At 37.7% G+C, this 22,406-nt stretch overlaps 2 protein-coding genes across 4 annotated transcripts; both read left to right on the plus strand.

The window, feature by feature from the left end:
• Window positions 1-1,714: 1,714 nt before the first annotated feature.
• Window positions 1,715-5,128, plus strand: LOC133874723 (1-aminocyclopropane-1-carboxylate oxidase homolog 1-like). 2 transcript variants are annotated; one of them, XM_062312604.1, is made up of 3 exons: window positions 1,715-2,680; window positions 3,580-3,901; window positions 4,733-5,128. In XM_062312604.1, exons 1-3 carry the CDS (start codon window positions 2,139-2,141, stop codon window positions 4,982-4,984), a joined length of 1,116 nt encoding a protein of 371 aa, XP_062168588.1. In that variant the 5' UTR covers window positions 1,715-2,138; the 3' UTR covers window positions 4,985-5,128. The 2 variants fall into 2 exon arrangements, with proteins under 2 accessions (XP_062168588.1, XP_062168595.1); XM_062312611.1 differs by having other exon boundaries at window positions 1,716-2,680; window positions 4,699-4,890.
• Window positions 5,129-11,410: 6,282 nt separating this feature from the next.
• LOC133874748 (acylamino-acid-releasing enzyme-like) lies at window positions 11,411-21,541 on the plus strand. 2 transcript variants are annotated; one of them, XM_062312627.1, is made up of 10 exons: window positions 11,411-11,566; window positions 11,665-11,747; window positions 12,318-12,396; window positions 13,475-13,652; window positions 19,209-19,269; window positions 19,417-19,539; window positions 19,940-20,137; window positions 20,636-20,704; window positions 20,945-21,021; window positions 21,153-21,541. In XM_062312627.1, exons 3-10 carry the CDS (start codon window positions 12,354-12,356, stop codon window positions 21,214-21,216), a joined length of 813 nt encoding a protein of 270 aa, XP_062168611.1. In that variant the 5' UTR covers window positions 11,411-11,566; window positions 11,665-11,747; window positions 12,318-12,353; the 3' UTR covers window positions 21,217-21,541. The 2 variants fall into 2 exon arrangements, with proteins under 2 accessions (XP_062168611.1, XP_062168617.1); XM_062312633.1 differs by lacking the exons at window positions 11,411-11,566; window positions 11,665-11,747; window positions 12,318-12,396; window positions 13,475-13,652 and adding an exon at window positions 17,134-18,254.
• The last annotated feature ends 865 nt before the right edge of the window (window positions 21,542-22,406 follow it).

Here is a 22,406-nt window from a genome sequence, read left to right on the forward strand (position 1 = left end):
TCAACTTTTAATTTATAGTGTTGTATTTGATATTAGACCAAGTAAGCATAAAGTTTTGAGTTAAGGTCAGTGTAGTTTTCGATTATTGGAAACATATTGAGGAATGGACAAAAAGGAGATATTAAAATGTAGAGATATATAATATCAAAGAGCAAGAGCAGAAGCAGAAAGAGAAAAGTGATGAAAGATTAGGGCTATATCTCGACTATATTGAAGTATATTATAAACCATAGTACAGTGATCTCTATTTATTAAGGTTAGGAGTAGTGAACAAGAAATCTTAGACAAAATAAGGAAGATAATAAACCTACAAGGAAATAGAAAATAGTCTTAATATAAAATATTCTAACATCATCTCTCAAACTCAAGGTGAAAGCTTGATTCTTTAACTTCAAAGCCTATCTTTTGGTTTCTGCTTTGAATCATCTACCTTCCTAGGATAATGTACTATATTCGGCTATTATTGGCATAGTGGTTTGGGCTTTTCGTTTGGAGAAGAAAGGAATTTTTCTTTTTTTCTTTTTTTTTGGCTAGAACCATATCTACTGTGGACAACACTAAAATCCGAGTGTGAGCTTGGCCTTTAGAATCGTTGATGAAGCTTATGATAATCTTGTGTAGCAAGGGATCAAGAATGAGTGTGAGATCAGACGTTGATAATCTTGTCCTTTCCGTGTCTTATGCCTGTCTGGACAAGACTTCCAGGGAGTGAATTTTCACTCTCTAGAACTTGTGTCCTGAATCCGTCGTCCTATGCATGTCCGGACACGGCTTCCCAAAACTGTTTTTTACGCGTTTTCTAAGCATTCAAGGTATTTTCTTACCATTTTACTAACTCTAATCATTTATTTAATTTAATTTATATTTTAAATACTCAAATAATGTTTTGGACATTACACACACACAAAGTACATTTTATACATATTTTAATATTACACACACACACACACATATATATACACACTATAAAGTAGCCCATTACATGTTTTGAATTAAGTGACATTTCCCCTAGAATGCAATTATAGATATGCATATTTTGCGGAGTATTAAAGAAAACACCCTTATAAACTAACCAATTTAGCGACATTTTAAGAAAACACCAAAATAAAGGAGTCAATTTTGTGGTGTTCTTTGTGAATTGCAGCTATTTGATAAAAAAAAAAAAATCGCGACAATTTGTAAAAAAGCTGGTAACAATGACATTTACTACTAAACCCAATTCCTTTTAGAATAATATTAAATGTAAGACTCATATACTTTATTTATCCTCAAATGTAACATGAATTTTAAAATTACAATTGAATCCAAATTAAAAAATAATTCATGTCAAATTCAATATTGAATATAAAAGTCATGTCACGTGGGAATGCAGCTAGAGTGAGATCAAGTTGCGGCCTAATATGCCACGTGATGGGTGCAGAAGTTTGCACTTCTGTGAACTTTTCTAGCCATCCTAGAGGAGGAAGGAGGAAGTAAATAAATTGATTCTGTAATAAAATCCACAATTTTTCAGTCTTGTACAAAAGAAGGCTGCTGGAGAGCTGAAATCACCACTTGAGAATCTCCTTCTAAAGTGAAAGAGGAGAGCTTGAGAGATGCTGACAAAGAGGAAGCAAGAGGAGTTGCTAAGGCCTCACCATAAGTAGGGTCACAAGAGGGGTTGATGACAGAAATAGCTTTGATTACTGTACCAGAAGATCAGTCACGACATACGGCTGGATAAGCTGGATTGAGCTATTTGAGCCCAGCACACCCTCATTTCATTCCATCTAGAAGGGCGGCACAACTGTGGCACACATTCATTCTTCCATGCCCACCTATTTTATATTATCATTAGTTGACTCGATGATCGGCCGGGAAGATAACCATAGCATTTTTCTCTGCTACACGACGTAAGAATTTTGTCCAGATTTTACTCTGTAATAGTGAAGGACTAAAAGTCAATAGGGAGCCGACAATTTTTCCTCGTGTTTGATAAAATCAAATGGGACGTTCGGAAGGGCTTCTAGGTAGTGGGTGCATATCCTTGTCAAGTTGCTTTCTTTACATTTTTGGTCAAATATCTTCTTTTGAATTAGCATAACATAATGAGGCCCATTTGAGCAGAACTTCCACAGTTTCTTCACAAAAGAACCAAAATGGTCGTTACCGGCAGAGATGATGTTCCGGCAACGCTTAAGCCCGACTATGATAGAGCAAGTGAGTTGAAGGCTTTTGATGACACAAAGCTCGGCGTTAAAGGACTAGTGGATGCTGGGGTTATTGAGATCCCTCGTATATTCTATAATACACCGGATGACTTTGACAACGTCTCAGCTTCTGGTGACACCCAGTTTAGTATTCCTGTCATAGATCTCCAAGGCATCGAGAAAGATGTAATAAAACGCAAGAAGATTGTTGAAAGCATTCGTGATGCATCGGAGACGTGGGGTTTCTTTCAGCTGGTCAATCATGGGATCCCTGTGAGTGTTTTGGAGGAGATGAAGGAAGGGGTGCGTAGGTTTCATGAGCAAGATACTCAAGTGAAGAAAGAGTTGTATACGCGTGACCCCAAGAAACCGTGGGTGTATAACAGCAACTTTGATCTGTATAGCGCTCCGGTGACTAATTGGAGGGATACATTTTATTGTCTAATGGCACCTAATCCCCCAAAGGCAGAAGACTTGCCAGCTGCATGCGGGTATGTGATTTGCAATATATAATCCACTGGATTATTGTTAAGATCTAGGCATTTGAATTCAAAAAACGACCTTAGAGATTGTATGGATTTCTGATCATCTCATTTGCTCAACTGAATTATTCACGTACATCTACACTAGATTGAGTGAGGAAATAATCCACCCATCATTTTTGAATGAATGGTGATGGGTTCTTGTTGTGGAAATACGATTGTGATTGGCTGTGGGAGTGAAAAGGATATGGATTGATCTCAGAGTGAGCTCTCCACTCAGGGTAGGAGTCACCGCATACAATCTATTTGTAGAAATTCGTCAATGACCCCTGATATACAAGGATCACCTGATCCTTTATTCATACATAAGGACCATCTAAAAATTCTAACATACTAATCCAAACTATCTTATTTTGAATTTCCAAATGATACTGAGCAAAACGAAACAATTATCAACACAGAACAGCAGTTGGCCTGATCTGCTATCCAATGAAGCAAACCTAATCCGGGTACTTTGGATTAGGCCTTCTTTTCCTTTGGTTCCTATCAGAAGATGTGATCTTCATATTGATTTGAATTCTGATTGATTAAGGGACTTTAGTTTTAACGGTCAATGGTAGACCATGGCTTGAAATGCTTTTTTCACTTTTCAAACAATTTTTCAACCGATCACTAAAAATGATAGTGATGTATACGAATGCTCTGGATGCCGCATGCAGATCATATTTGTTTGTTTGTTTGGATATCATAAAGTATTAAATGCTCAATTTTGTCAACTCCCAATTACTTTTTTCTTACATAATGGTAGCTTTCGCACTCTTTTTCATTTTCTATCAAGATTGGAGGATGACCTATAATGATCTGAAGTTATGAACACCTAAAGCGCTTATTAATATATCCGCCTGTAGAGATATACTGGAGCAGTACTCGAAGCAAGTGATGAAGTTGGCGATTTTAGTGTTCGGGTTATTATCAGAGGCTCTTGGGCTAAACCCAAACCACCTCAATGACATTGATTGCACTGAGGGGCTTTCGGTTGCGTGCCATTACTATCCCGCTTGCCCACAGCCAGAGTTAACAATTGGCGCAAGCAAGCATGCAGACATTTCCTTCCTCACAGTTCTTTTACAAGACCATATTGGTGGCCTCCAAGTCCTTCATCAGGACAAGTGGGTCGACATCCCTCCAGTGCCAGGGTCTCTAGTGGTTAACATTGGAGATCTTCTACAGGCAAGTCTTCACATTATTCTTGCGTTTGTTCGGGTGTATTGTTTTTGGATCATAGTTGTGTCACCTTATTTCATATAATTTTAGTAATGACACTTCATATTCATCAGTAAACTCTAATTTTACATACATACCATGTGGTCCTGTAAATGGCGTAGGTGAGAGACTTCGTACATGTAATAATGATCTCAGCTCACCCAAGTTAAAGACTTCGTACATGTAATAATAATCTCAGCTCACCCAAGTAAAAGACTTTTGTTTCCGATCAAACGCTACATGTTGATGGTGTACGGGAACTCTGAGAGGTCCAATGTATACTTGATCAGAACCTATCAAAACCCACTTCAAGATATGACACTCTCAAAAGAAATATTAATTCTTTTTGTTTTAGGATTTCCTTATGGTTTAGGCGAACTTAATTACGTGGCTACATTAGACGTGGTGAAAAAAATAAGAACATAATGGGAGAGGGTGGTTTATTGTTGTTTTAATATAGTAGATTTATTGGATTTATCCTTTGCTCTCTTATTGTTTTGCTTGTGTGTGTCTATTTTATATATATATATATATATATATATTACTTGCATTTGTTGAATGTAATTCACATATAAACAGTAGATTAGCTCAACACCACATTGATTAAGATCAAAAGTCGATTCACTTGCACTTTTGAAGGATCATATTATGTAGAAGCAAATGAAATACCATGATACTAACTAACTCGGCTGTGGTCCAGCTAAATTTCTTTTGTATTTGTCAATTTTGATGCTCTAAACAAGAATGTTCCTTTTTGGCTGCAGTTAATTTACGTGTTTTTCCCTTCGATGTTTCCAGCTTATAACAAACAATAGGTTTAAAAGTGTTGAACACAGAGTATTGGCAAAACGGGTTGGGCCCAGAGTATCTGTGGCGAGCTTCTTTTCCACGGGTCGTTGGCCAACCTCAAAACTTTACGGACCCATCAAGGAGTTATTATCAGAAGATAGTCTTCCGAAGTATAGGGAAACCACATTGAGCGACTATACCAAGTACTTCTTGGAAAAAGGCCTTGATGGGACTTCTCCGTTGCTGCATTTCAGGCTTTAAACTCCGATAACAGATATGAATAAATGGTTTCTGAGTTAGATTTCCCATTTTAATTTTCCGTCTAGTTTGTGAGCTAAATAATGTAACGTGTTTACTAAACAAGTATACAGTTATAAATATTCTAGCTCCACACTTTGGTGAGTAGTTGTGTGTTGTTATTAATAAAGTATAAGAGTCAATTCACCATTGTATCTATATGAGGTAAATCTATTGTGTAACGACCCACCCCCAATGACACAATATTATCCGCTTTTGGCTCCCCATACCAGACTTCCCAGGAGGTCACCCATCCTGGGATTGCTCTCGCAGCGGCTCGCTTAACTGTGGAGTTCTGATAGGTTCATTGCCATCACGGCTTTAAAACGCGTTGTGTCATATAAGGTGCATTTATACATATAAGCACATCCTCATTCCCAGGCGATGTAGGACGTCACAATTACCCCCCCTTGGGACCCAGCGTCCTCGCTGGTGACCCTCATGGGATCACCCCATTCTTGGCATCCCAGCGAGTGCCTGCCGGCAATCCTCTTGAGCTTGTGCACGCTCCCACCATCTCAGGCTGGGCAATGGCTCTGATACCATTTGTAACGACTCACCCCCAATGACACAATATTGTCCGCTTTTGGCTCCCCATACCAAACTTCCCAGGAGGTCACCCATCCTGGGATTGCTCTCGCAGCGGCTCGCTTAACTGCGGAGTTCTGATAGGTTCATTGCCATCACGGCTTTAAAACGCGTTGTGTCATATAGGGTGCATTTATACATATAAGCACATCCTCATTCCCAGGCGATGTGGGACGTCACATATTGTACAACAATTGTAATTGAAGTACTATATTTTTATCTTATATCTATTCCTTGATTATCTTGTTGATATTTATCTCTTTTATTCTTCCCTTGGTGCCCACGGTTATAGTGTTGATTGCCATCAAATGACTTGTGAATTGTGATCATCTTGTGTCATAATACGCCCCCTCAAGCTCAACCAGAGAGAATTGACGTTGAGATTGTCCCCAAGTTTGATGAATTTCGGAATTGGAAGGGGCTTTGTGAAAGTATCTACAAGTTGATCTTTAGATGAAATAAATTTTACAAGCAATTGATTGGATGCCACTTTGTCATGCACAATGTGGAAATCAATTTTTATGTCATTGGTTCGTGCATGAAACATAGGATTTGCAATCATGTATGTAGCACCTTTGTTATCACACCACAAATTGGTGAATGTGAAAGAAAAATCCAAAGTTCACGCAACAAGGACTGAAGCCACGTAACTTCTGCAGTGGCAATGACTAAGGCTCAATACTCAGCCTCAGTTCTAGAACACGAGACCTGTGGCTTGTTTGTTAGAGCTCCACATTACTAAATTGGACCCCAAAAATACATAGAAACCACCTGTAGAGTGTTGATCATCTAGATAACCACCCCAGTCAACATCATTGTATGTATCCAAATCCATGGTAGATTTGTGACAAATTAATAGCCTTTGATAAGCTGTATTGCAAAGATATCACAACATTCTTTTGACAGCACTCGAATGATGCATAGTTGGATAATGCATATATTGACAAATTTGTTGATGGCAAATGAAAAATTTGGGCGAGTGAGAGAGATATACTGTAAGAAGCCAAATTGTTGTAGTATAGAGTTGGATTAAAAAAAGCATCTCCATCAAACTGAGAAAGTTTCACAATGGAAGACATAGGGGAAGCTATTAGCTTAACTGCCTCCGTTTTTGCCTTGTGAAGCAAGTCATGAATGTAACGAGTCTAATTGACAGTAAAAACCCATCTTGGACATGTTTGGCTTCAACTCTCAAACAAAAAATAATGTAGAGGCTCAAGATCTTTTTAAGCAAAGTCAGAATGAAGACTTGAAATGAGGCCTGTAACAATAATGTTATCAAAGTAAATAAGTAGAAAAATAAAATATGGGCTTGATCTATAAGTGAAGAGTGATGTATCTAGGGGTGAGCAGAACCTGCCCGCACTTGTGAAACCGATTCAATCCGCATTGACCCGACTCGACCCGTCAAAGGATTGATATGCAGCTTCGGTTGTAAATTGTGAATCCATCATTTGATGATCTGTGTTTTTTGGGGCGAATTGTGGTATGAATTTTTTTTCCCATCTGCAGACTCGTCCTGTGTTTCCACCCTATTTCTGATTTCCCCCCAAAAAACCCCGAAGACTCTGATTAGTGATTCCTAACAAAAATTCTCATGAAACCCTCAACTCTCAAGGCTCAGTGCCTCAAACCAAAGTCGACGCCTCCCTATGACCCATCCATCTTCTGATCATCAAACCAAATTTCCCCCTAAAAAAACCTAAGATTCACTGATTCTTTCCCATTCTAGAATTTCTAGCCAATAATTTGATTTCTTTTACCGTTTAGGGTTTGAAATCTAATGGATGCTGCATTATTTAAAGCTTTAACCGTCGGCCATCACTCATCTTCCACACAATTTTTGCTTCGAATCCTCTGTGCTAAAGAAATCTTCACTCTTCAACTTCCACCGCCTGCCGTTGGTATAGGTAGTTAAATCTCTCTCTCTCTAAAAAATGGCTTGTGACGACCCATTTTTTTTTTTTTAAAAAAAAAAAAAAAAAAAAAAAAAAAAATTATTTTACAAACCGTAAAAACGAGTCATCGCAGTGGCACGACTACGTGTCGCTCAACCAACATAGGCACATGCCCATAACATGCACCTGATATACAAAGTTACATCTACAGCGGAAGAAATCATAATACCATCAATAAAGCGGAAAAAACATAACTATAATCACACTCGTTATCTAAACAAATGTGAGCCATAATACAAGTCTATCTGTTTAAGGTGTAACTGCATATAACTATTACAAAAGAATGGCTTATACAAAATAATGTGTGACACATACGTTAAGCCATATACAAAAGTACCCAAAAATAAGAACACCATAGTCCTACCCCACTACAATCGTCGCTACGTGTATCAATCGTAGTATCCCAAGTAGTGTGCTACCAGATCATCGTCCGCCTCGAAAGTACTTGCAATCACAGGAATATCATCTACACGGTTGTGGTGGTATCCACATCCGCATAGGTGAAATGATGAGTTCACCGCCTTAGCATGAAACACACTAAGACCTCAGTGCTATAAGACTGACTGCGTTTTCGCAAAGAACCAACCTTTATTTTATTTTTAATCGTGCGAGCACTATATTAGCCACAATTTACCAACAGTTAATGTAGCAAACACCGACTATTCAGAAAACATTTAAAACATACAAAATAGCTGGGAAAATAGGTAGAAGTTCCAGTCATCCCTCATTGGAAGTTTCCACATACGGACCCTTCTATGATAATACTTTTCATTGGTCGCTCAGACATATGTGCACACAATCAATCCATCACAGATATCACGTATACACATCAGTCTTAAACAAAGAATATGGCATCTTACTTTTCCATACTAGGATAACATCCTTCAACAAAACACTCGCAACACCATCTCTAATCATATTCCAGCTTCGTGCTTTGAATGTCAATAGATCATGAGAGCACTAGAGTTAAACTCAATCATGCTAACACGTCTTTCCTGAAGAACAATAGCAGTCGACCTTCTTACTCATAGACATGCCGTTACTCACGCCTAGGCAGTCACGTATCCATGTACTTTCAAGTTCATTGTATGCTATTAACACATGTGACCATCCGATAGAAATATACATAAGATCTTTTTCATGAAGACTCTTATGCATACCAATACATCTAGCAAAACTACTCATAACATAAAAATATCACTCTTAAAGCAATGCTATACATGATATGCATGACCATGGCTCATTGTGTTGCTGATACTGTTACCCTACTGATACTGTTACTGTTGTTGATGCTGTTACTGGTGGGATATGTATGCTCTATACTACATGCTCTATGTTCTGTGCTTGACTAGTATATATTTCACTACTGTATCATGCTGAAATCATGCAGTTGCTAAATCACGTTCTTTTAAAACTAAACAATCCAACATTTTATGCAACACTTTGCAATTATTCAAAACATAATTTCTTTATAAAATCTAATCAGTTTCAACATGACATGTTCTCAAATTCAAAACATAATTTCATAAAACGTAAACAGTTTCAACATGACATGTTCTCAACAATTTGCATAATTTAAATCCCAACCGCAGAACTTAACTCTTTAAATCAATTCAATACTTTTCACTCTTGCACTATATCTTAAACATCATTGATATAATTTAAACATAATCGAAGCTAATCAAATCATCTCAAAGCATATACATTCCATCATATGGCTGGTTCGGTTTCATAAACAATATATATATATATTTTTATCAATTCAATAAATATAAAAATATATATTTTCTCAGTGAGTGGAATACCCACCTTGGATCACTTATACTCTCAATTATCCAGACAACTCTAAGCTCAACCGCAATGTGCTGCTAAAACACAATATATTGCATTAATCAGTATTTCAACTAGTAATTACACTTGGTGGCATTTTGAATCGCTCAAAAGCCTTTTTACTAATTTACCCACACAACTCTAACGTTCCTAAGTATTTTATTAATCCCAACATTGTTAACCCATAAGCACAACTTAGGGTTAACCACAATAGTATAGCATTTTAATAAAATACCCAAAACTAGGGCCTATGGAAAACTTACCACAAATTCACCAAGCAATGACCAAATGCTCGAGATGCTCCTGGCAACTCCAAACCACACCAAACCTAAAGAAAATACCAAGTTAAACTCATTTCTACAAGACTTAACAAAAACCTCTAAAAGATGAGAGTTTAACTGTTTACTTCAAAACATTCGGTCAGAACGTAGATCGAGCTTCAAGAATTACGTTATCGAAGTTGGATCTAAGATTGGACGGTTGGATTTCAAGATATCACAGTTTTTAAGTGAAAAACCGTGGAGAAATAGCAAAGAAAATTGGAGGAAAAGGAAGAAACGGGCGTACTGCCCCTTTTAAATGGAATCCCGTCCGGACGGGCATCTTAAATCGTCCGGACGCACGCCATTTTAGATAGACCGTCCGGACGGGCATGAATCACCGTCCGGACGCGCACCATTTAAGAAGACATGCGCCGCACAGCAGACCGTCCGGTCAAACGACGACTACCGTCCGGATGCCGGTCATTTAAGAGGATTGAGCACCACGCGTTGCGGACCATCCGGACGCTGGAAAGCGAACGTCTGGATGCGCGTGGAATAAGGCGTCCGCCACGTGGTGATAGTACCGTCCGGACGGGCCTGTCAAGCCGTCTGGACGTGCCACATTAATTTTATTTATTTAATCCCCTTTTTTGCATTTATTCAATTTCTCCTTCATTCTCACACATTATCTCTTTTTATAATTTATTCTTTGGTCCATAAAACATTCTCTGCGCGTCCCATTATATTTTCCAGTCATCTTGTTAATTAAATTGTCTAACCCAATAAATTTTATTCCCAAAATAGCCAATAATACTCGGGACATCACATGTCTCCTTTTCAAACTATATTTTGATTAGTCTCAATTGTATTGTGGTTGTGGACTCTGAATCTAATGTTTTTGAAGGTTAATCTAATGGTTGTGACTTGTGAAGGTTACTATACGGTCAAATCATATTTTTATTCTGCTCTTCAAACACATTTTACTCTGTTACTCATTTGACAAATAACAAAGCATCAATGGAATCTTCATCTGTAGTTGGCCTTTTGTTTTGCTGCTTGTAGCAATTTGTGTGTTTTGTTTCTGCAGAACTTGATTTGTTTAGTTGGTGTTTTTAGGTCTATATGGCTCTCTTTTCAATTTAGCCTTAGGTGATGTAGTTGGTTATTGGCTGCTATTTTGGCCTTTGGTGTGAGTGGCCTGTGTTGTTGGGTGAAATCCTTGTTTGATTTGTCTTCCAGTTTTTACTGGAGAGTTGAATTCAGATTGTTGTTCTATAAAAGCTTTTACTCATAAAAATAAAATAAAATAAAAAAATAATAGAGCATGTTTGTTGTTGGATAATCTTAATGCTTTTCAGTAATTTTGTTGATTAATAAACAATTAAAATAGAAATTTGTTTCACCCGATTGGAAGAATTTTTTAACTAATTATCTTTATTAAACTTAACACTTAAATTGGCTAATTGAATTCTTTACTAGTTTTCTACCATTACCTTGTATATCTAGACAGCTAGTTTTATTTCTCCTTTGGTGATTAGTTATCAAGATTTTCTTGTTCTTTTTGCTCCTACTATTTAGGTGGCTTCTATAGTTCTATTGTATACTTCTTATGTACTGGGGGCTCCTTACGCATTTAATGATATCTCGATTACTTATAAAAAAAATATAGAATTAGGACATGCTGTATTAGTTTTGTTTTCTGTAATTTTCTTGTAGCTTCACTCGTAACTATTTCATTCAATATGATCTTTGAAGATTCATGTTGTGATGTGTGCTGATGATGGTTGCTTCCCGGGGCTGTACTTTTCAAGTATCCTTAGCAATCCATGGATTTCTGATGGATGCACAATGATTTTATCTTCCATATGGAACAGCAGTCGAGTAATACTTTCTCTGAATGTGTTGAGGTAACTTTAATGGATGGTAACATATCTTTTTCTTGTGTTGGCAGACTTTTATAGTGCTGTTTCTATAATCCACCATGATATCTCCTGTTAAATTTCAGTGGGGAAGTGTTACGGATCAGCCCTGCCAATTCAAAATTTTCGTGGAATGTTCTTATACTGGATGGGAACAATATTGTTGCTGGTAACATCACATGCTGATCTTTACCAACACCCTGGCCTGGCCTGTAATAGTGTAGAAATTTGGAATACAATTTTTACATTGTGCTTTATTGTTTGAAGTGTCTAGCAGTCCAGTAAATGTTCCTCAAATTAAGTATGGTTTCATTGTTCAGAAAGCAACTAAGGCTGCTGCATGGAGTTGGTTAGATGTATCAAGTTCCATATTTAAGTGCTCTGAGAAGGTTTACTTAATTTTCTTTTATTGATATTAGGGATAATTGCATCATTGGTCCTTGTGGTATGCCATAATTATTTTTCAGGATAATTGCACAATTGGTCCTTGTAGTATGCCATAATTATTTTTCGCTCCCTATGGTTTAAAAAGTTCATGGGAGGTCCTCGTGGTATGCAATAATTACAAATCGATCTCAAGGACCTCCCATGAACTTTTTAAACCATAGAGAGTGAAAAATAATTATGGCATACCACAGGGACCAACGGTGCAATTATCCCTTGATATTATATGAATCGTTTTTGTATATAGAGATTATCCTAAATGCTTGCAAATTTTTGAATGAGTGTCTTGCTGCAGGTTAAATCTTTGCTCTCATCTCTTTAGTTCAGTATAATGAAGATACCAGTCAAGGATGTTTCTGATGGCCTCACAAAAAGTATTAAATGCCATTTTCATTTCTTTCTCAAACCTAATCATCCATATTGAATACACTGGCTTAAGCTATGCTGGGGTATCGTTGCAGTGATGCAATGCTTAAAATTTAATTGAGGCTATTATAATAGTTACTGATGATTCATAATGTCCCTAAAATGCCTATGCTTTGGGTGACAAGAAAGATAGTTTCTAAAGTTTATAAGTTTTGAAAAAGACCTTCTCCTCCAACCACCCCTATCCTCAATTCTTAATTTTGTGCATATTTACCTCCTGATTTTCATTATTATTATTAATATCTTTTTTATTTATTTATGTTTTATTTTTTTAAGTATCTGCGTCATGAAGTGGAAAATTTTTGTTAGAAATGCAGGGTTGAACTTACAATTTCATGTGAGTCATTTGTTTTCTCAATGTTTTGTAATTTTTTTAATAATTTTTATGCCTGATGGAGTTAATTTTTCTCTTGGGTTTCTCCTCGAAGGGAAATCAACTATAAGCTATTTTAGTTAGTACTTGGGACCAGTAAAAGTATCAATTGTTGTTGAGTTAGATACTGGTGAATTTTAATAATAGTTCAGTGGAGATATTTGTGATTTTCTGTTGAATATATCGTCTTTCCACCACCTGGAAAAAAATAAAATAAAAATAAAATAAAAATAAAAAAACAAGAAAAACATTGTTTGTCAGGGGGATTATAATTCTCATAGAAAAAAAGAAAGAAGCACTTCTGAAAAAAAAAAATTAATTAATTTGGGAAGAATAAAGAGCTATCTTTCTTTTAAGCCTTTTTTTTTTTTTTTTTTTTGTCAAGTATAAATCCAAACAAATAAAAGTAAGAAGTAATAAAGCTGATGCAAACTTGCATCATGCATGAGGTTATCATTGGCATTTATTAAATAGAAAGAAGACGATATTGAAGAAACTATAGCTGATGCAACTTGCATATAAACATCGGGTTAATGCCACATCTCATCGTCCAGAAGAAGTGAATGATAAACTTTGCAACATTCATGAACTATATTAGAAGTAAACAAAAGAGCATTGATTTTGATAGCCTGTATGTGTTTACATTGTTTTAGGTTCCAGCAAACCTTTCGAAGCCATTTTTGTATCTTCCAACTCCAAGGAGAGTGATGCTTGTAATCCACTAATCGTTTTTCTTCATGGAGGCCCGCATGCTGTCTCAATATCAAGCTTTTCAAAGGACCTGGCATTTCTCTCTTCAATTGGATACAACTTATTGATTGTAAACTACAGGTATCTCATCGTTGTTATTATTTGTAGTGGTAATAGTAGTAGTGTTATTGCCTTTTAGAGTCAGTATCAGATTTTTGTGCTCGACAGACATTGTGTTCAACTATCTCATTCTGCATTAATCCAACAGAGTCTGATTGATCACAGGGGACATCTCTCTCTCTCTCTCTCTCTCTCTCTCTCTCTCTCTCTCTCTCTCATAAAACCTCTTCTTCTCCAATATGAAGTTCCATCACCGTTAAGGGGATCGAGAACATTGAAGAGGACTACCCTCGGAAGGTGAGGGTGTTCACCCTAAGCCCACAGGTAGAAGGGAGCTTCTAAATTTAGAATGTTCTATCAACTATGATGCTTATGGCACGTCCTCTAGGCGTGGGAAAACTTGAGGCATGGGAAAGGCAAGGCTCACTCTGTCTAGTGTTGAGTTCTTAGTGTGGGTTTGGGTTTGAGGGCATTTAGTGTTTTGAGGGTTTGGGTTTCAGGGCTTTTCGGGTTTTTTGTGTGTTGTGGGTTTTTCTTGCTATTTTGTTTGGGTTTTCTTTTGCTCGTTTTAGTTAAGAACTTCCTATGTATACTACCTGTGTACTTAGGAGTGCCTTGTGCTTTTTTAATAAATTGTCCATTACTCATAAAAAGAAGAAGAAGAAGAAGTTCCATCACTGTTAAGGTGGTGTTGCTTGATAAGATCATGGTGGGACTGATTCTGATATCTAATTGATGAGAAGGGAATCTGACTATTTAAGAAGTTGGAGCAAAATAGAATACATAAATGAATATTTTAGCCTCAAACTGGACTAACATATTTTTTCTGAGTAACTCAATCTTATTAGAAATCGCAAATGAGTGTGATATGGCTAGACGAGTGTGATGCTAATTGATTAGAGGGGCATCAGGCATAAAAATTCCTCAATGGATGCGTGATGAACCCACGAGGGAAATTAACTCCATCAGGCACAATTTCTCTCTTGAGTGTGATGCAAATTAATTTTTATGCCTAATGGAGTTGATTTCTCTCAAACTGCACAATGGATAGGGGTCTTTTGACAGGTTTCTCAACGGGTCGAGGAATAATGAAGAGTTGGTAGTATCTCATTTACTGTTTGCTGATGATACTCTAATGTTTTGTGATGCAAATTCCGAACAAATTCGACATTTGCAGTGTATTTTCTTATGTTTTAAAGCAGTTTTGGGATGATAATCAATTTAGTAAAATCAGAAATTGTTCTTGTAAGTGAAGTGGAAGATGAGAGTTAGAAATCTGATTCAGGTCAACTGAGCCTTGTTGAGAAAGTGGTTGTGGCAGTATGCTATGGATAGAGATGCATTATGGAGATTGGTGATAGAGACTAAATATTAGGGGTGGGCATGGGGCGGATTTCCGCCATTTTTGCCCCCACCCTGCAATCCTGCGGGTTTAGAAAATCCCACCGTTGAACCGAAAAAAAATGAGTTATATCTATGCGGGCTAGATTGATGCAGGGGGTGGGGTGGGCGGGGTGGGTTTTTCTAAGGCGGCCATTGAGCAACTACTATACCACCACAAACACAGACACAATACCACAAGGAAAGACAAGGAAAAGCAATTAGAGGTGACCACCGCGGAGCCGGAGGACAAGGTGGAGGGTGTACTCCTCTTGAATGTTGTAATCAACGAGGGTATGCCCATCCTCCAACTGCTTTCTGGCAAATATGAGCCTTTGCTGGTCTGGAGGAATCCCTTCCTTATCTTGAATCTTGGCCTTCACGTTGTCTATGGTATCCAAGCTCTCCACCTCTGGCGTGATTGTCTTCCCTGTCAGAGTCTTCACAAAGATCTGCATCCCTCCCCTCAAACTCAGCACCAGATGCAAGGTCAACTCCTTCTGAATGTTGTAGTCGATGAGGGTGCGATCGTGTGCTGTGTGCGTTGTGTGGGGTGAAGAACAGGGGGAGGCTGAAAAGAAAAGAAAAATGAAGAGTCTAGAAGAGGCTGTGGCGCTAAGGTTAAATGAAGAGTCTAGAACTTAGGGTTTTTTTTTTCCTTTCTATTTGTTTCCTGTGGGGGCGGAGCAGGACCTGGGGTTTTTTAAAAGCCCAACCCTCCCCGCACGGATATACCAAAATCCAACCGGTACCTACAAATTTATAACTGGAAACCGGCTAGGCCGGGGTGGGGGTGCGGTATTTTGCACACTCTTACTAAATATGATAGTAAAGGGGAGGTTGGTGCTCTAAGGAAGTAATAGAGACATTTGGAGTGGGAGCTTGGAAACATATTAGAAGGGGGTGGAAAAAGTTTTCCAAATTTATTAGATTTGAGGTGTGGGTTGGGTCAAAGGCAAGCAAAAACCATTAAGGTTTGGTGCCTTGTCTCTGTTCAGAGCTTTCACCACTTCGAAAATCTCGCTCTCCTCAAAAGCTCATTTTGTCCACATAGCCTCTGCACCGATAACGTCAAAAGAAATACCGTCTAATTTAAGCCGCCAACTAAAATGTTTTGAATACAACTTGGTGTAAAACTGTTGAATATGCTCACTAATCTATGAAGAATTTGAGGAAACAGAGCCATTATCAACAAGCAATTCCACAGTGTTGTACCTTCTATTCGAATTAGCCACATGGTGGAAAAAACTTTGTATTCTTGTCCCCCTTCTTCAATAAAATAGTACTCGACTTCTATCTCCGGCTTACTTCCTCCAAAAAAGTAATCCTTCTTATATCTCTATAAATTGCATCCTTTCTCACCTTTTCTGCATTCGATAAAGACTTTTATTTGCATTGGCATCAAGAATCTTGAGTTCATCCAGAAGAACCTGATTCTGCTTCCCAACATTGTTGAACACCTCTTCATTCTATATTTTTCAAATCGACTTCAAGGATTTCAGTTTATGCGCCAAGACGTAACTCGGGGAGCCATGAAAATTGTATGACATCCACCACTGTTTTATTTAGCTATCAATTTTTTACACGACCCGCAAACCCAAAATGACATTAAAAGGGTGGGATTTTGCATAAACGGGTTGACCTGTTTAATAAACGGAAACGTGTCGCTTTAGGGTCTAAACCGGTCAAGCGGATCACTCACGGGCCGTGTTCGGGTTGATCCTTAACGGGTTGGTGGCGAGTCAAGCGAACCCAAACTGCCAACCTGAATCGACAGCCCTAGTTTTACAAGCTCCACAAAACGTTTTGATTTTAACCATATATTCTCAAACTTTGAATACCTCCTGCTCCTAACAACATCACCACAATCAAGCAATAAAGGAAAGTGATTTGATATTAACCTAGGGAGCCTCCTCTGAGAAATGTCAAGAGACTGGGCCTCCCATTCAAGTGAGAAAAGGAACCTATCAATCCTGGACCACGACGGGTTCCCTGTTATTAGAACACGTTAAATTACCACCAAAAAGAGGGATATTCATGAGGCCCCAAACAAAGATAAACTCAGAGGACTCCAGCAAAACTGGAGAAGAGTGGGTGTCGCTTGATCTCTCAGTAGGGAAGCAGGTAATATTGAAGTCACCCCCAATACACCATAGGAGATCCCACCCACTAAGTAAGCCTGCTAACTCATCCCATAGTACTCTTTTGACAATGTCATCGTTAGGACCATAAACACCCGCAAAGGCCCACTCAAAACTATCATCTACAGTCCTAAAAGAGCAAGCAACCGGAAATTCCTCCACACTCAATTTTCTCTACCTCCCTCTTGTCCCACATTAACAAGATCTCTCCGGACGCTCCTCTCGAATCCAAAAAACTCCAATCAACATGACAGCTCCATAAACTGCGAACAACAGCCCTCGACACAAACTCCAATTTTGTATCTTGAAGACAGGCGATATCAGCCTTCTAATCTCTTAGAATATTTCTCACCCTCCATCTTTTTACCCTATCATTCAAACCTCTCACGTTCCAAGACAGAATCTTAGGCTTCATGATAGACAACTAGAGCCCCTCCCCTTGCCTTTACTAGGATGACAACCCTCAAGATCTTAATTGATAGAACAAGCTGACCTCTTCAACTCTTGTTGCTCTCTGTTTGCTGACTTAGAAAGAGAGCTGGAAGGACTAGCCTGGTTCCCCTGAAACTGCCCTGATTCAAAAGTGGTGGGCAATGCCATCAAATCCTCTTCATACCCCTCACAAGACAGCCCCTTTAATTTGTAGAAGCACTTAGCTTGCTGAACCACCCAATCTGAGTAACCAGAAACAGAAAAAGGAACAACTGGCTCCTCAAGTACTGCAAGGGGACGGACACTCAAAGGTTCACTCCCCCTAGACTCATCCCTGGGAAAAAAAAAAAAAAAAAACCAACTCTGAGGAGGGGTGCAGCTCATCCCCTCTTACACTAAACGAGAGAACCCCATTAACACAATCTGCTGAAGGGGTAATCCGCCGAATGTCAAAGTCTTTGCCTACACAGCAACTTTCTTTGATGTTCTTACTAGGAACCGGTAGACTCCTTCCATCTCTTAAAGCTAACGACCACTCCAAGGCCCTGGGATAGATGGACAAACTTGAATCACCGAAACGAGGAGCTACATCCGCTACCACGACTGAGGAATCGCCTATGCGGGTACCCATCTCCACCGACCCATTTACTTCTGAAGCTCCGGCACCCAGGTCACCTCTGGCAATGTTTGACTTGCTTTTTCTAAATTTTCAATGTCTTTCAAACTGAAATATAGATCTTCAAGAGGATTTTAAAGCCTTAAATTATGTTGGAGTCATAATCAGAAGAAAAAAGATATAGAAAACGTCATTTCCTTATGTAAGTTAAGGTTTGCAACACAAGTTCCTTGAATTGTTAATCGTGTGTTGCATACACCTTTTGTCTCTGTTGAAAAAAGAATTCAAGGCATGGATTCAGCCCTTTCATACATGCCTGACTCTGAGATTTCAAGAAAATGAATATAAGCCATTCTTTGAGTCTTCTCTTCTATTTTGCCTTTAGGCTTAAGCCTAAATTGATTTTGAAACCCAATTCTGTGGGGCTATTTCTTCCACCATGGAAAGAGGGGTTTAGGTTCATTCACCATGCATCAAACGGCTGAGCTGATTTGAATGGAACCTTTAGAAAATTCAGTGATTTCTACAAGCTCGAAAGAAAGATTATAAAGGCCTTTGATCATTAAACGTGAGATTAAAAAACTAAAAGTTTGTAAAAATAAATAAAATTTGTGGCTGTTTTACTATGTCTTCTTTGTAATTTTCTGAAGACCAAAAAGTTTCCTTGGCCTCCTTAGGCTTTTGTCTTATGCCCAAGATCTTGATTCAAGATGCCCAACTTTTGTGTTATATGCATTAGTTTTTCCTTTCCCCCCCCCCCCCCCAAATTGAAAAGTGAAAAATATCTGTGTAGTGTTATTTGCTTTCCTTTATACATGGTTTAATTGAAAGAGATATGACAATTTCTTTTCGCTTGCTACATTCTGATATTACAAACAATTTAATATTTGTTGGGGTCCTTTAGGATTTTAATCATCGCATGGTTGAACAGACTATTTTAAATATCAGATTAGATCATCAAATGACTGGTGTCGATTCTATCTTCTCTAACATGGTAATTTATCTCAGAGGTTCATTGGGATTTGGTGAAGAAGCATTGCAATCTCTTCCGGGGAAAGTTGGGTCTCAGGTACTTATTATCTATCTAGTTTCGTTACGTCTGTGAAGGTAGTTCTTTTTTCCCTCTTAGATAGTAATTGAATCCTTTCTATGCTAGTTCAGAAAACTAGTTTGGGGGTCTCATATAAACCCTAATCATTAAGCTATTTATGCACAGGATGTCAATGATGTACTCACAGCGATAGATCATGTAATAGACAAGGGACTGGCAAGTCCTTCAAAAATTACAGTACTTGGTGGTTCCCATGGTGGCTTTTTGACAACCCACTTGATTGGCCAGGTGCAGTAATTCCACAAATTATAGTTTTTGTTGCACATATTCTGTTATAATATATATATGTATATATTTTCTCTTATGCCTTTCAATTTTTACTCATTCTCAATCTTGCATTTGATTGTTAAAGTTATCTACAACCAGTTGGTAGTTTCTCATAAGGAGATCTCTTCCATCATGGATTAGATAGTTGAGAGATTTATGCAAGTCAAACTTAGTAAGTGGGCTGCTTGTTGATATATGGACTAGTGGTCCTGTGCTGTGCATTTTCTTCATTTCTCCTAATTTATTTATATAGGAGACAAAACTTAGTCATGTTATGATTTGTGATAGTACATTTACATTTATCTTCTCAAGTGAACAAGGACTAACTTACTTGGATCATATTTGTTTTCTAATGCTACAGGCGCCAGATAAGTTTGTTGCTGCAGCTGTGTGGAATCCTGTCTGTAACCTTGCATTGATGGTTGGTACGACAGATATCTCTGGTTGGTGCTATGTGGAGGCCTGTGGAAGCAAGGGGAAAGATAGCTTTACTGAAGCCCCTCCTGCTGAACAACTGACTCTCTTTCACAGCAAGTCTCCTATTTCACACCTCTCAAAGGTATGCTTAATGGAGGGTTGATTTTTGTTACTTTATTCAGAAGCTTATTTAGGGCTTTTGGTAAAAGCAATTAGAATGGAAAAGAAATCCTACTCAAAGATTAATGCCAAATAAAACTCAACACAACAAAGCCCGTGTCCATCCACAATGAAATAATTGTGGAAATGAATCCTGCAAGTTTTGCTTTTGTTATTATTTGAAACTAAATGTTATTAAACAACTAGATTGCGAGAAATCTGAAGCTCCTTGATATTGTAAAGTTTATTTTTTTTGTTTGCTCAATGTGAGAAGGGTTCTATCAGCATACATGCCATATAGTGTATGGGGTTGAACTACTTGTAGTATCAAGTCTACATTTTTCAGTCAGGAATCATAAAATTTGCATCTTGTCTTCTTTTTGGGAATAGCTATACTTTCCACAATTTTATATATATTTAGTAGGTTGCTACTTGAAATAATTGTGGTTCAATTTACTTATTTTGATGATGATATCTGCAGGTCAAAACACCAATCCTTTTTCTTTTAGGTGCTCAGGATCTCCGTGTTCCAGTTTCTAACGCATTGCAAGTAAGATATTCCCGTTTCTCTTTTAAATGATGAACTAGACTGTTGATATTTTTATTCAGTTTCATGGTTTTCCAACTTCTACTAGTGCTCGAAAAGCACTCTCTTAAGCTGCAATTCAGGGTCTGTTTCTCTTGTTATTTATGTATTTATTTTGTGGGGGCGGGGAGTTTGTGGAGCTTTTGACGCATACACTGTTTAACTTTTAATACAATTACATATGTTCATGTTTGAAATATGCAGTATGCCCGGGCCCTAAAAGAGAAAGGTGCTGTGGTTAAAGTCATTGTGTTTCCCAATGATACTCATGCAATTGATAGGTAAACTTTAATCCTACATGCACCCCTACATTCTAGTCAATATAGGAAATTTCTCAAACGATGTTGCACAATATCTTGCAGTCTGATGTATAAATTCTACTGTTTTTTTTTTTCTTTCCCTTGAATTGCAGGCCGCAATCTGACTTTGAAAGCTCTCTTAATATTGGGGTTTGGTTCAAGAAGTATTGTAAATGAGCAGGCCTTGCCCAACTGTGTTGTACCTATGGGTTTTATGTCCAAATGTGAAGTATTGAATGTTTTATTGTTTTCAGGAAGTTTGTAGGTCCCTTACATGAACGCACAATTTTTTGCCTTGCAAAAATTGTTTGATGGGGCATGGGAAATGTGTTCATTTCAATGTTCCATTTCAGTCCATCGCATAAGAATTTGCTATGATGGAGCATGGGAAACGTTTCCAGTCCTCTTCAAGCCGAAGAGTTGTCTTGCAGCTGTGCCATTTTATGGGCTGCTCAACCAATTTTCTCTCTTATTGAATTTTCACTGGGTCTAAAATTCGTGATTTGCAAAGTTCTCCATAACCATAAGAGATGCTGAAAAGGCCTTTGTACGGTTTCCTGAGCGACCTCTATGAGGTATCAAATGTTGGTAATACTCTTTCATTGATTTGAAATATATTCCAATAAGATGTCTTGGGAGGTACAATAGTCAGCCACCGCAAGTTGTTTGACCTCAAATGATCCACACAACTAAGGATTTCACAAGGCGTGACCACCATCCGTAAATGGTTGCATTGGTCACTTTTAGTTGGATCCAGGGTAGAGAACATTAAACATGAACGTAGGCTATAGGGTCAAGCATATATACATGGTTCAAACTCTTCACTCATTTTTCTTGTGGTAAACATGTCATAGGAATATTAACCATTTGTCCATTTCCTTATCAATGCATAAGTTTACAAAATCATATGAACATCCATTCATTTTCTTAGATATTTCATTTGAGAATTCACAGTGTGTGTGTATATATATATATGTAAACGATATATCTGTCACCTCATCTCATACACATGCAGCACCAACTTCATGTCCAAATTCATCAACACGTCCAGATTCATTTGAAGACTCATTTAAACAATCTCTAACTAACGGATAACTTAGAGATGGGATATTCTGTATTTTTTAATTATATTTTTTGTTATACACTTTTGAATTTCAAACTTTGATATATATACTCTTCTGAACATCAATGAAATCATTCAAGTTCAAAACCTTTCAATATATATATGTCATAGGAATATAGAATTCACAAAATGTAGAATTTAGTTGGTCTCTCCCGCCTGCCTATTAGAATAGAAAAAAAACAAAAAAACAAAAAGATTTCACAACATTAATAACAAAACATTTCATGCAGAGAATAAGCAAGTT

This window comes from Alnus glutinosa, chromosome 1 (assembly GCF_958979055.1).
Source record: "Alnus glutinosa chromosome 1, dhAlnGlut1.1, whole genome shotgun sequence".
In the NCBI taxonomy this organism is placed as follows: domain Eukaryota; kingdom Viridiplantae; phylum Streptophyta; class Magnoliopsida; order Fagales; family Betulaceae; genus Alnus; species Alnus glutinosa.